This window comes from Mustelus asterias, chromosome 9 (assembly GCF_964213995.1).
Source record: "Mustelus asterias chromosome 9, sMusAst1.hap1.1, whole genome shotgun sequence".
Lineage (NCBI taxonomy): Eukaryota > Metazoa > Chordata > Chondrichthyes > Carcharhiniformes > Triakidae > Mustelus > Mustelus asterias.
Genome location: NC_135809.1, coordinates 124,357,974 through 124,373,615, shown reverse-complemented (window position 1 = coordinate 124,373,615; position 15,642 = coordinate 124,357,974). Strand labels below are relative to the sequence as shown.

The window sequence follows — 15,642 nt, the reverse complement described above, 5'->3', positions numbered from 1 at the left end:
GGAGAGATTAAACAGTTTGGGCTTGTACTCACTGGAGTTTGGAGGATGAGGGGGGATCTGATTGAGGTATATAAAATTCTAAAAGGGATTAACGAAGACCAAGGAGGCGATTCTCCCAGTCCAACCCACTAATTTTTTGGCAGGTCGGGCTGGGAGATTTGCGTGTGCGCCGATTGGCAGGATTTGCACATGCATTCCCGACACACGCGAATCTCCCAGCGATGCAAATCCGGCGTGCTCCCGGCAGGAACAACAGATAAGTTATTTTAATGTGATTTAAATATAATTATCGGGCCTGGACTGAAATCTCCAGGCTCGATAGCATCTCCCACCCCACCAGTACAATTTTACTCTGGCGAGGTTTGGAGTAGCTCCTCACTTTCGGGTAACTAGCGAGACCCCTCTGCTGGAGTGAAGGGTGGGGGGCAATCAGGGCCCCCCAGGGGGTCAGGCGGCAGGGGTGGTGCCCCCTGGGCATTGGCACTGCCCAAGGGACAAAGTGTTCATGCCCAAGGGGACCTTGACACTGCCCACTGGGTGTGGGGCAGTGCCAGGTGGGAGGGGCCTAGGGACGGGACATAGGGGGCGATCGGTGGTGGGTCCCGCTGCCACTCTGCAGACAGTATCAGTCGGGGCTGGAGGGAGGCCAGCGATTGTGGCGGACGGGGGAGGGGCGGTCTGCCAGAGGGGTCTGCCTCACGTGACATAATGGCCAAGCTCTCCAACAGCATCTGATTTGTACAATCTGCTCCCACACATAATCGTAAGGAGAAAAAAATAAATAAAAACATACCACTCAGGACTGGACTTGCATTTGATTCTATAACCAAAAAGGACAACTCCACAGTGTCTTACTTTTCACCACATTATCATCATACAATATGGCTAATCAACATGAACAAAGCAGTGTCTTGATGTTGACATTGCAAACACAGGCACACTGGGGGGCAGCTTCACAAAGCACACAGATACCAACTGTAATTTGTATTCAGGAATGCACAGAGAAAGTGCAAGGTTAAACATTAACTTTATTTATACCCGATATAAGCACCTTTCCCATCCTTGGATATATGATGCTGTACCCTCAAGAAAAGTGTTTTTACCATGTTTATAATTTATAATATTTCTTTTAAGAGGTATGTTTATAATTCAGCTCTCTTTTACACGGTGCCAATTTGTCTGCACCGGGCAGCTCACATCCTGAGAATGCAGAATAATTGATTTTAGCTGGGATGTGTTTGTTTTAATCTGAGTTAACGCTTTGTTTATTTTGGTTTTTCAAGGAATAAGGTACTAATGACCCTATAAACACCCGACTATTTTGGAGAATTCATAAGGTAGCACATGACAGTTCCAGGCTTCCGCATTGGTCGAGATATGAAACGAATCTATTCAAACGGGGTTTGAATTGTGCTGAGATAATACAGCAACTACAGAGCAAGGTAATGACAGGTCACTGTGTTTCTTGTATAAGATGGGAGTGGAGGGGAGAGCAGCGAGTGGCTGAGGTGCCAAATTCCTGCTGGAAAGTGCAATGTGAACCCTGAATGAGAACAGGAATGGACCGTGTAACAGTGCCACAGCCGGAATTCACACCCTCAGGGCTCAGACATGGCAACCAGTTATTCTCACATTGCGTCACTACCAAACAGCGGAGCACTTCATTGAGACTGTGAACCCGAACGTTTCATTTCTTAACCTTTCATGAGGCCTGTCCAAGAGAGACATGGCAAGGAGACAAGGAGTAGGTCAGTTGCCTGAGTTATTGGAATCATAGAATCCCTGCAATGCAGAAGAAAGCCATTCGGCCCATAGAGTCTACATCAACTACTACTAAGGACAGAATATCTTACCCAGGCCCTCTCCCCCGTCCTTTCCCCATAACCCCCACACCACGGCTAATACATCTAACCTACCCATCTTGGTACACTAAGGAGCAATTTAGCGTGGCCATTCCACCTAACCTGCACATCTTTGGACTGTGGGAGGTAACCGGAGCACCCGGGAGGAAACCCGCGCAGATACAGGGAGAACTGGAGCATCCAGAAGAAAGCCACGCAGACACGGGGAGAACATGCAAACTCCAAACAGACAGTGACCCAAAGCCAGAATCGAACCCAGGTCTGGTGCTGTGAGGTAGCAATGCTAACCACTATGCCACCGTGCCGAACAACTAAGGAATGCATAAGTGTGTAAAAGAGAGAACTTCTGAAATAACTTAAAGAAATCAATTCTTCCCATCATGATTAAAATAAATCTTCAAAGAATAAATTATGAAGGTTCAACATGTGACATGCAGTAAAAAAATTGGTTGCTTGAGAATCTGAACCAGAATGAGATTGGACTAAGGCATGATTGTAAAAATGAAATTGCACTAAGATGGTATTGGTATTTAAATATCTGTACCAGGATTTACCCTTTGCCTTTGATGAACCACACCTTGAATGTTCATTAAAGATGTTATTCACTTTTATGAATGTGAAAAGTTATAAGCCCCGAGGTCTACAGGGACAGGTTTAAGAGGAGGCGATGGCCTCGTGGCATTATCGCTAGACTATTAATCCAGAAACTCAGCTAATGTTCTGGGGATCCGGGTTCGAATCCCCCCATGGCAGGTGGTGGAATTTGAATTCAATTTTTAAAAATCTGCAATTAAGAATCTACTGATGACCATGAAACGATTGTCGAAAAAACCCATCTAGTTCACGAATGTCCTTCAGGGAAGGAAATCTGCTGTCCTTACCTGGTTTGGCCTACATGTGACTCCAGAGCCACAACAACTACCTACTGAAATAGCCTAGCAAGCCACTTGGTTCAAGGGCAACTAAGGATGGGCAATAAAGGTTGTAAGAGTTTTAACAATGCCAGGTTTATTTGGTAGCAAATACCATTAGCTTTCGGAGCGCTGCTCCTTCGTCAGATGGCCATCTGACGAAGGAGCAGCGCTCCGAAAGCTAATGGTATTTGCTACCAAATAAACCTGTTGGACTTTAACCTGGTGTTGTTAAAACTCTTACTGTGTTTAGCCCAGTCCAACGGCGGCATCTCCACATCATGACTACCAATAAATGCTGGCCAGCCAGTGACGCCCAACTCCCACGAATGAATTTAAAAATTCACCGCCATTCCCCGATGAGATTTTACCTGGCTGTCTGGGTTTTTACGAGACGTGGCTGGTGTGTTGGCATATGAGCTGATGGAAGAACTTGTGTTGATGTCGTCGGTGCTGAGGTTGTCTATTGTGTCGCTAATCCCACTGCTGACGGAACTGCTGTCATCCCAGCTAAAAAGAGAAAAATAAACACACGCCAATTAGCACCACACGTTCCGTAAACAGCTTCCAACAATACAGATACCAACCAGCCATTGTTTTCCACCATCATTTTACAAGAAGCCGGTCTCCCACAGTGGGTGGCTCAGAAACTCTTGGATGTGGACAAAAGGAAGGATACACAAAGCTGCAAAGTTGTCTGACCAGTTAGCTCCATACGTTCAATGCAAAAATCTTTGTGTCATCATTAAATTTTGAAACGTAAGTGAATCATTCATTCAAATATTTCTCGCCTTGCAACATATTTGCTGGTTTCTGGAGTCAATTTATTCCAAGGATGGGGGTCTAGCCGACATTAAATGAACAGCTGAAAACTGCTTCATGCAACGCTCTGGCGAATTTTTGCCACTCCGGAGATGTAAACTCAGCAACTCTTCAATAAGAATTATGATGCCAAGGCAGTATTTTGAAAAGTCATTTAAGGCCCTGATTTCTAGAAATGCCTCTCATTTGCCATGGGCATGGGCGAACCAACATTCAGTGCCATGGGGCGGCGACATCAAGTTTTGCTCCCTTAAGAATGAGAGCTGACCTCACAGAAATGTATATAACATTGTTCGACGGCTTGGCTGGATAGATACTGAAAGCCTGTTTCCCCTGGTTACAGAATCTAGGAGTAGAAACATAGAAGATAGGAGCAGGAGGAGGCCATTCAGCCTCGGTCATTGTCTTAGGTAAAGGGGTTTGGCCATTTAGGACTGAAATACGAAGATATTTCTTCCCTCGGGAGGTTGTGAATCTATGGAGATTTTCAGGCCATGGAGAGTTGTGGATGCTCAGTGAGTATATATTCAAGATTGAGCTTGATGCACTTTTGGGCACAATGGGAATCAAAGGACATGGGGAATAGGCTGGACAAGTGGACTTGATGCTTCAGGCATGTTCTTATCGAATGACAGAGCGGGATTGAAGGTGCTGCAGGAGACCTACTTCTGCTAAAGGTGAGCTGAGGGGGTGGGGGTGAGGGGAACTCAGAGGGTTTCCGAACAGTCACCTCAGCCGGTTATCATAAATGGATATGTTTAGACTTGTGCATTGCCACAGAGGGCTGTGGTGGCCAGGTCATTGAGTGTCTTTAAAACAGAGATAGATATATTCTTGATCAATAAGGGGGTCAAGGGTTACGGGGAGAAGGCAGGAGTATGGGGATGAGAATCATATCAGCCATGACTCGATGGGCTGAATGGCCTAATTCTGCTCCTATATCTTCTGGTAATATGGGATTTTCCCATCCTGCTGCAATGAACGGAAATTTGGCTGAGCACCAAATTCTCCAACCCCACTGCAGTGGGAGCGTGGCATGAACGGCCAGTAAGATCGCGCCCAAACAAATTGAAAAACAAATTTATAACTTCATTCCTGTTTGTGGACTGCCATTAAAGTTAGTATTTTTTTCACATTTAAAGAACAGTTTTTATTGGCCGTATTTCACTTTCATAGAATCGCTACAGTGCAGAAGGAGGCCATAAAGCCCATCGAGTCTGCACCGACAATCCCACCCAGATCCTATCCTCATAACCCCATTCCTTTACCTTAGCTAGTCCCCCTGACTAAATGTGGAGACATAACATACCCTCTGCTGGCTTTATATGTTAAATAGCACATATGGAAATTTTCTACATTCTATTGAAAGCAATTATTTTGTACAAATTCTCAGTTTGCCCTCCAACTTCCCAAAACATTTTCTATGGTGTGCATATTCCACTGCCATCTAAACTCCAATCGCGTTTTCATGGTTTGTTAAAACGCTGTAAAATAGCAGGCGAAGAATAACTCACAAAAATTCAATCCGTTTTAAAAGTGTAGTATATAATTTCCTACTTAAATGTTCCAGTGTGTCCAGTTTGGTGTGTGTGTACATAAATTCTCACAAGGCAAATTAAACATAAAAGCAGAATAGCATGCCACTAAAGTTGGTAACAGCATGGTCCAATCAGGTAAAGCTCTACTGGGTCACTTCAATCCTGTACAAACCCTGACTCGTTACCTCCACTCAAAAGTTGTCATTTGCACCCGTTAAGTGTGGCTGAAGAAAGTTCGTAAGCTTCAAACTTTAGCTCAGATTCCAAAAGACGCGCAGAAAAATGCGGGCCACCGCAGTGCTGAGCATTCACATCCACTGGTTTCCTCTGGGCACATCTCCAGAGGCTGTGGTTTTTACAAACAGGAAATCTTCTGTTACCTCACGGACACCGGTCATTATCAGCTGCACTGGATTGGTGGCCCAGTTTTGCACCTGCACTCAGCAGTGCAAAACGTCCCAAGGGTTTTGGGAAATCACACGTCAGCAGTCACTGGATAACAATCAGGGTCCACCCACTTCTCTTTGAATAACTAAAAAAGCTGCAATTTCACACCACACTCTAAGTAAATGTGCACACCAGCTGTGCACATTATTTTGGAGTGACTGAGCAAATATAATGATTACCTATTATATAATAAGCAGTACGTAAGGAGTCCCCCTCCAGAGACATTTAATTTTTTGACCTAAAATATAGTTGAGAATCTAGCAAGTGGGCAGTGCTTCAATGCAGTTTAAATTGAAGGGAAGCATGATGGCACAAAAGTTAGCACTCAAAACACAAGGGACACGGGTTCAATTCTGGCCTTGGGTGACTGTCTGTGTGGAGTTGCAATGCTCTCCTCGTGTTTGCGTGGGTTTCCTCCAGTTTCCTCACACAGTCCAAAAGGTGCGCAGGTTAGGTGGATTGGCCACAGTAAATTACCCCTCGTGTCCAAAGATGTGTAGGGTAGGGGGATTAGTCATGATGAAGGCGCAGGGTTACGGGGATGTGGGGCGGGCCTATACGATGCTCTTTTGGAGGGTTGGTGCAGACTCGATGGGCCAAATGGCCTCCTTCTGCACTGTAGGGATTCTATGAAACATAAGGAGCATAATGTAGCCGATTTCGTTGCAAATTTCAAAACTGCCGGTATTCCAGTTAAAATGGTGCAAATTCTGTTCAATATTCTGGGTTTTTTTATATTCGCTTGTGGGACATGGGTGTCGCTGGCTGACCAGCATTTATTGTCCATCCCTAGTTGCCCTTGTTCAGAGGGCAGTTGAGAGTCAACCACATTGCTGTGGCTCTGGAGCCACATATAAGTCAGGCCAGGTAAGGATGGCAGATTTCCTTCCCTAAAAGGACATTAGTGAACCAGATGGTTTTTTCCGACAATTGACAATGTTTTCACGGTCATCAGTAGATTCCTAATTCCAGATATTTTTTTTACTGAATTCAAACTCCACAATCTGCCGTGGTGGGATTTGAACCCAGGTCCCCAGAGAATTAGCTGAGTTTCAGGATTAATATACTAGTAACAATACTACTATTTCAAAGAGCTGGCACAAGTAAAATGGGCTGAATAGCCTCCTGTACTGTATCATTCTATATACTGCAAGATTACCTGTCAAAAATTACCTATTTCAGTAAGCTACTAATTATTTCTCATTCTAATCGAAGAAAATCACCTTTCATTTCAGCTGATTGCTGCAGCTTGGGCAGTGGTAAAATGTGCAGCCTCTGTAGATACTCTGGATTTTTTTCTTCAAATCAAGCTAGCTGCCCAAACCACCATCCAACACGGCTCACCTAGGACAGTCTCAGTGCTATGGTGGTGTCGTGGTAGTGCCACAGGCCTAGTAATCTAGGGTCCCAGGTTCAAATCCCACCAGGCCAGATGGTGAAGTTTAAATTCAACAAAAAAACTGGAATCAAAAGTCTAATGATGACCGTGAAATGATTGTCATAGAAAAAAGATTAACAATAATGTCCATTTAGGGAAGGAAAGAACCCCCCCCCCCCGCAGTCCAAATATGATTCCAGATCCACAGCTATGTGGTCGATGCTTAAATGCCCTCTGAAATGGAGGAATGCTGGCCCAGCCAGCAATACCTTAGGAGTACTTTTGCATAAGAATCAGAAGGATTCAAGTGCCACTCCAACAGCAAACATTTCCACCGACATTCCAGTGCAGTACCAAGGGAGTGCTACACCATTGGAGGCGCTGTCTTTTTGATGAGATATTAAACCGAGTCTCCTTCTGCTGTCAGAGCTGGGTGTAAAAGATACCATGGCACTATTGGACAACTACTGTTTGATTGACAGCTGGAGAGTTATTCTGCTATTCTGGCCAACTCTCACTAAACAATCGATCAATGGATTAGTCCTTCACTGCTGCGTTGCAGAATCTTGCTTTGTGCACCTTGGTGCTGCGGTTGCTACACTACAATAGTGACTATACTTCAAAAGTATTCCAATGGTCCAATGCTTTGGGACAGCATGGAATGCTGAAAGGTGCCAGAGAATTGCAAGTTCTTTTTTCCCTCTGTGAGCAAGTCCAAGGCAGCACAGATTTCCTCTACCAAACATGTATGTATTTCCTGAGCTGTGGTAGGTAAAAAGCAGAGGCATCTGTAAACATGTAAGTGAGACCCTATTTATCCAGGGTCAGAAGCTTTCTGGCTGCAGATGAGGTTTGGGTCTTTGCATTGTTGACCCAAGCGGAGCTTTGGAAAAGTCCGCGGCCAGAAAATCTAAGACATATGGGAGCCTTTTTCGGTTTTTCTTTGTTACTGTTGCAGTTTGGAATTAACTACCTCTGTGCGCTGCTCTGACTGGTTTCTACTGTCAGTCTCTGTGTTGCCTAATCACCAAGCAAAGCCAGTGTTGCAGGATAACTAGTGATGCGCTATTCAGACACGAGGCTTGAAGCTCAGTAAATGAAAGGCTTTTATTTACTGTTAACGAAGCTACCAGAACTTATATCACTATCCCAGACTGAAGGGGTCCCGGCCAGAGCAGGGACTCTTATACCTCTCCCAGGAGGCGGAGCCCGACTGGGATGTGCCACAACACTACAGTACAAAGGTGTAACAACCCCACCCTAACCCCAACAGCAACAATAGCACACCCAACAGTAACATATGTACATCCTTGTAGTCCTGGCCAGCCCCTGGCTCAGCACTATCCAGTGGGAACCAACGATGGTTCACCACAACTAGGTCAATGGAGATGGTACATCACCTGCAAACCATGGAACTCAGACTCACGAGGAAGCTGTTGAGTTAAAAGTTGCACAAAAGCTTCAGCAGTTCAAGAAGGCAACTCACCACCACTGTTTCAAGGGCAATCAGGGATGGGCTGGCCTAGCCAGCGATGCTCACATCCTACAAATAAATCAAAAAGCCACCAACTTGAATTTATATTGTGGCTTTAATGTAATAAAACTCCCAAAGGTGCTTCAGAGAAGTGTTATCAGATATAATTTGACACCCAGCCAACCTTTTATTTATAGGATGTGAGCATCGTTGGCTAGGCCAACATTTATTGCCCATTCCTAATTGCCCTTGAAACGGTGCTGGTGAGTTGCCTTCTTGAATTGCTGAAGTTTTTGTGTAACTTTTTAGTCCTTCATGAAATGTGGGCACGGCTGCCAAAGTCAACGTTTATTGCCCTTGCCTAATTACCCTTGAGAAAGGTGGTGGTGAACCGCCTCCTTGAATCACTGCAATCCATGTGATGTCGTTTTCCCATGTTCTGTTAAGGAGGGAGTTCCCGGATTTTGACCTCGTGACAGTGATCTACTTGCAGGTCAGGATGGTAGATGGCTTTAAAGGTGACAAGTGTTTCCATGCACTATTTTCCCTTCTCCTTCTAGGTGGCAGAGTTTGTGGGTTTGGAAGGTGCTGTTGAAGGAACTTTGGCAAGTTGCTGCACAGCAAATTGTCGATGGTAGATCCTGCTGCCGCTTGCTTCAGTGATGGAGGAGGAGAAGGTTTAAGCTGGTAGATGGGGGATGCTAATCAGGCTGTGTCTTGGATGGTGTTGAGTTTTTTGAGTGTTGTTGGAGCTACACTCACCCAGGCAAGTTTGAGGTATTCCATCACACTCCTGGCTAGTGCCTTGTCGATGTCGGAAAAGCTTTGTATAGTCTAAAAGTGAGCTGCTCATCACAAAATTCTCAACTTCTTTCCTGCTCTTGGAGGCACAGTATTTATTTGACTGGTCCAGTCAAGTCTTTGGTCAATTTTGAAGGAGATGAAGGTGGAGGATTTGGAGATAATGCCATTAAATATCAAAGGGTGGTGTATAGATTCTCTTGTTGAAAACTGTCAGCCTTGTATGTTGCAAACTCAAATTATTTGCTACTCATTAGGCAAGCCTGAACATTACCCAGGTTTTTCTGCGTTGAGCACAACGGTTTCAGTACCTGAGGAGTCGTAAATGGACACTGCGCAACCATCAGTGACCATCCCCATTTCTGAACTTGTGATACAGGGTAATTCATTGATGAAACAGCTGAAGGTGGCTGGGCCTAGGGCACTACAGAGGAACTCCTGCAGAAATGTCCTGGGAAAATTGGACCCAACAGGCACAACAGTCTTCCTCTATACTTGGTATAACCCCAATGAGTGGGGAGTTTGCCCTTCAACTTCTACTTTCTTCAATTTTGCTCGAGCTCCTTAATGTCACACTCTGTCATATGCTGCCTTGATATCAAGGAATTCAGTTCTTTTGTCCATGTTTGGACCACAGAAGATCTGGAGCCTGGTGGTCATTGAGGCTTGGCTGAGAACCCCGACATCCATGAGAATAGCAGGTCACCTGCTCCCCAGAGGAAACACTGTTAGATTGATAGCTCAGACTCTCTGATCTCTGCAGTCAATTTCACAATTTTTGTTGACAAAACTCAACTTTCAATTGTTGGTGGCTTGTGAGTTTTGAAATTTCAAAGGCCCTGAATGATTATTTTAATCAGCTTGCTGCCCAGACTTATTTCATATGAGAAACTGATCAATAGAATATATTTTTTCAAAGTTTTTTTTTTACATCCCACTTTAAGTTGTGGTGTTCATTGATTCTAGAAAGTTTACAGTTGGTCAATGGTCATGGAAGTGCAAGAGCTTGGCATAAGAGGTATGAGACCCCTGAGGGGTTGGGTGGGTGGGAGGGCAGAACTTGGCAAAGTGGACGTGATGGGCCTGAGGGGGTAGGTGGAAGGGCAGAGCCTGAATTAGTGGGCATGTGTGGACATGGGGGCATGAGTGGACATAAGGGGTGGGTGGAAGGGCAGTGCTTGCCATAGGTGGCATGAGGACAATCTTTTGAACCTACTTTTTAAAAGGTCGCCTCATGCACACTAGGGGTCACGACACCTCTAAGGGGTTGTGAACCACAACTCTTGAAAACCTAGCCCAACTCCATGAAAATTGCGGAGGAGTAGGAGATACCTTTCTCCGCAATGGAGCCAGCCAGGTAGGGAGTGCCGGATGCAGGCTTCTGACAGGAAGCGCTCTGCACCGTTTGAAGGCACCCACGGAAATGGGGTAGGGAATAGAGGAATCGGGACCCACCCACCATTTTTAAAGGGGTCCCAAGTCATCCCGACTCAATGATAATCCAGCCCATTAACTCTGTTTCTCACCCCATGGATGTTCCTGACCCATTAAGTGTTTCCAGTATTTTCTGTTTCTCTTTCTCACATCTGCAGCTTTTTTTGCTTTTGCTTAGGACTAGAACCAGAGGGCACAAGCCCAGGCTAAAGGGACGATCCTTTAAAACAAAGATGAGGAGGAATTTCTTCAGCCAGAGAGTGGTGAATCTGTGGAACTCTTTGCCACATTAGACTGTGGAGGCCAGGTCATTGAGTGTCTTTAACACAGAGATAGATAGGTTCTTGATTAGTAAGGGGATCCGGGGTTCTGGAGAAAAGATGGGAGAATGGGGATGAGAAAAATATCAGCCATGATTGAATGGCGGAGCAAACTTGATGGGCCGAGTGGTCTAATTCTGCTCCCATGTCTTATGGTCTTCATAAACATTTGTTGCCTAACTTACTGCATCTCATTGTGTACAACTGAAACCTTAGAACAAACTAAAGGCCCATCTTTACATGCCGTGACCAATGTATTTTTAAACCAAACATTTAAAAAAAATCATGCACCATCTACATAGGTAAGATTGGTTTACTCACAATTGTAAAAAAAAGCCTCAGAGGATTTTAATTTTCTTTCAAGTTATAATTCCTCTGGCATAGTGGTTACACAATGCAGAGACTGACTTTGCTGCTTGGATGTTCTGAGCTCTGAACTGGTAATCAAGAACCATTCCTCAACATTAGCAGCCTCACTCCCCAAAAATGAAAAGGCTGATGTAATGTAGCTACATCGCCTTTGAAATATTATCATGAGAACCATACCACACTTCCTCAAAAGCTTTTTTTTTAAACTGTGAGATAAATCTGAAAGCAGAATCCCTTAAAAGGAGCTACATGTAAAGGAATTTTGGACCTACAAGAATTAAGTGCCTTTAACCCTTAACTTATCGATTTTTTTTCAAGAAAACAATCTGTTTAGTTTTCTTAGAAAGGCGAAGGAGGATACAGTTATCAGTGGGGGTTGCAGGGGGGGGGGGGGGGGGGGGGTGTTCAGTAATGAGTTTGGCCATCTATAAAGAAAGCAAGGTTAGAATTAAAATCAACTCTTCTACTGTTAAATGCTACCCTCCCCCCCCCCCACCCCCTCACACATACTCACCCTCCCTCTGTAATGTAGGGGGTGCTAAGGGCTGCCATAAAATCATAGAATGGTACAACACAGGATGCTGCTACCATTCAGCCCATCAAATCTCTGCCATCATTGATGTGATGGTGAAGTTCCCCCTCCACGCTGTAGGAAACTGCATTCTCCTCCGCTTGGCATGTGTCCATTCCAAGTTGGAAGGGATACTCAGATGAAGGGACGATCCTTTAAAACTGAGATTGGGAGGAATTTCTTCAGCCAGAGGGTGATGAATCTGTGGAACCCATTACCACAGAGGGCTGTGGAGGCCGGGTCATTGAGTGTCTTTAAGACAGAGATAGATAGGTTCTTGGTCAATAAGAGGATCAAGGGTTACAGGGAGAAGGCAGGAGAATGGGAATGAGAATCATATCAGCCATCATTGAATGGGCCAAATTGTCGAATTCTGTTCCTATATCTTATGGTCTTATGGACTGGAAACCAAGCAGGGCTTGGTGAATCTTTACCCTTTGTCACTTCCATGATGGTTCTGAGTTCCAGCATGGTCATGCAGGGTGCCATCAGAATATTTAAGGATTTGTGAAATATCTTCTCTTCCCACATCCCCCCTCCCAACCCCCTCACTCCAATAGGTAGTGACTCCGATGGGAACATAATCCTATCTACTTCACTAGTCCTCCAATTCTTTGACTACAACATCATTTCTCACATGTGGGCCCACTCAGGATCGCAGAAGGACGTGCGCCTGGGTTCCACAGGGTGCCAGCTGGTTGGGAGAAAACCTGGATCAGGCCAGCCTGGAAGACCCAACTATATTTTACATTCCTCGGGCAATTAACCACCTGCAATCGGGGCTTCCATCCCATTAAGGGACCACGTTCCATGCTTTTAAGGGAGATGGTCCCGCCTTCAAAAGTTGCTGACCAGAATCCCAGTAGATTTTTAGTGACAGCACTGCCACCAGGAGAGATGGTCACTGCTGGAACTGCAGCCAGGCAAGACGAGCACAATAGAGGCCCCGGAACGAAGGCAAGTCAAATCGGGTTTGCCGGGTGGGAGGGAAATCAGGCAGGCCCTGGCAAAATGGGAGGGGTGCCGGTGAGTTATGAAGGCCGGGTGGCGGGGGGGGTGGGGGGTCTTTCATTGAGATTGGGGCGGACCCTCATAGGCCATAGTATGCTTATGCCAGGAGGGTTCCCATCCATCCCCCACTCAAAGGCGTAGGTTGATTAGGGATCTAACAGGGAATTTACACATGGAAGCAGAAAGCATGGCTGAGGTATTAAATGAATACTTTGCACCCATCTTTACCAACGAGGTCGATGTTCTCCAGGCCATGGTGACGAGGAAGTAACTCTGTCGCAAGTAGGATTCAAAATTGATAAGGAGGAAGTGTTGAATAGACTGTCGGTATTGAAAGCAAACAAGGCATCGGGACCGAATGAGATGCATCCAGGGATATCGAAGGAAGTGAGAGTGGAAATCGCAGGGGCGTTGGAGCAGAGGGATCCGGGTGTTATATGTGTGTATAAATCATTGCAGGCGACAGGACAGCTGGAGAGAGCAGTTAATAAAACATTCGGTATCCTCGGGTTTTATTAATTGGGGCACAGATACAAGGACAAGGCAGTTATGCTGAACTTATACAAAACACTAGTTAGACCTCAGCTGGAATAATGTGTACAGTTCTGAGTACCACACTACAGGAAGGACGTGAACGCATTGGAGAGAGTGCAGAAGAGGTTTACAAGAATGGGTTCAGGGATGAGAAACTTCAGTTATAAGCATTGATTGGAGAGGCTGGGACTGTTCTCCTTGGATAGAAGAGGCTAAGGGGAGATTTGATTTGATATAATTTATTATTGTCACAAGTATACAGTGAAAAGTATTGTTTCTTGCATGCTCTACAGACAAAGCATACTGTACATAGAGAAGGAAAGGAGAGAGCGCTGAATGTAGTGTTACATAGAGTCATAGAGGTTTACAGCGTGGAAACAGGCCCTTCGGCCCAACCTGTCCATGCCGCCCATTTTCTTTAACTCCTAAGCTAATCCCAATTGCCAGCATTTGGCCCATATCCCTCTATACCCATCTTACCCATGTAACTGTCTAAATGCTTTTTAAAAGACAAAATTGTACCCACCTCTTGTACTATCTCTGGCAGCTTGTTCCAGACACTCACCACCCTCTGTGTGAAAAAATTGCCCCTCTGGACACTTTTGTATCTCTCCCCTCTCACCTTAAACTTATGCCCTCTAGTTTTAGACTCCCCAACCTTTGGGAAAAGATATTGACTATCCAGCTGATCTATGCTCCTCATTATTTTATAGACCTCTATAAGATCACCCCTCAGCCTTCTATGCTCCAGAGAAGTCATAGCTAGGGTGTTGAGACTTAATACAAGGTAGGTCCATTCAAAAGTCTGATGGTAGCAGGGAAGAAACTGATCTAGAGTCGGTTGGTATGTGACTATTTACAATCACGAGGACACAGTAGATAAGGAGAAATTGTTCCCACTCATAAAAGGATTGAGAAACAGAGGACACAGATTTAGAGTGATTTGCAAAAGAAGCAAATACATGTGAGGAAAAGTTTTTTCACACAAGTGGTTCGGATCTGGAATACACTGCCTGGGAGTGTGGTGGAGACAGGTTCAATCGAGACATTCAAGAGGGCATCAGATGATTACTTGAGTTGAGACAATGTTCAGGGATACGGGGAAAAAGGGCAGGAGAACGACACTAAGTCATAATGCCCACCCACCCCGGATATTCTCTCTTCCACCTTCTTCCGTCAGGAAAAAGATACAGAAGTCGGAGGTCACATACCAACCAACTCAAGAATAGCTTCTTTCCTGCTGCCAGACTTTTGAATGGACCTACCTCGCATTAAGTTGATCTTTCTCTACACCCTAGCTATGACTGCAACACGACATTCTGAACCCTCTCCCTTCCTTCTCTATGAAAGGTATGCCTTGTCTGTATAGCACGCAAGAAACAATACTTTTCACTGCATACTAATACATATGATGTGGAGATGCCGGCGTTGGACTGGGGTCAGCACAGTAAGAAGTCTCACAACACCAGGTTAAAGTCCAACAGGTTTATTTGGTAGCAAATACCATAAGCTTTTGGAGCACAGCTCCTTCATCGAAGGAGCTGTGCTCGGACGGTTATGGTATTTGCTACCAAATAAACCTGTTGGACTTTAACCTGGTGTTGTGAGACTTCTTATTGTACTAATACATATGACAATAATAAATCAAATCAAAATCAGCGGTGAGCCAGTGCTGACATGATGGGCCAAATGGCCTCCATCTGAATCGTACCAGTTCTGTGATTGTGTGAAATTGCACCACTCCCTCATACTCGCTTTCCTGGTTGATTAACCTACTGGTGATGATCGGATCAAATCCGTGACCAGCTGGTCAGTCTGGTTTAGCACCAGGTGTTCAGTTTATGCGCCACTAAAACTCAAAAGCTATACTACCATTTTATTCAAATGCAACACAAATATCTGTAAGGGCTGGATGGGTAACTCTTTTCACGTTAACAGAAAAGTGTTTAGCATTACCTGAAAAGAATGATGGCTGAGTTGAACAAGCTGAAAATTTACTTGAATATGAGGGCAGCATGGTAGCACAGTGGTTAGCACTGCTGCCTCACAGTGCCGCCAGGGACCGGGGTTAGATTCTGGCCTCGGGTCACTGTATGTGTGGAGTTTGCACGTTCTCCCCATGTCTGTGTGGGTTTCCTCCGGGTGCTCCGGTTTCTTCCCACAGTCCAAA

General features: G+C 45.1%; 1 protein-coding gene across 2 annotated transcripts in view; it reads right to left on the bottom strand.

Moving 5' to 3' along the window:
• nav2a (neuron navigator 2a) overlaps positions 1 to 15,642 on the bottom strand; it is a 385,063-nt gene that overhangs the window by 135,703 nt on the left and 233,718 nt on the right. For both annotated transcript variants that reach the window (XM_078220996.1, XM_078220997.1), the window contains one exon: positions 3,145 to 3,283. In XM_078220996.1, coding sequence (XP_078077122.1) covers positions 3,145 to 3,283 — 139 coding nt within the window. The remainder of the gene's footprint in view (positions 1 to 3,144; positions 3,284 to 15,642) is intronic.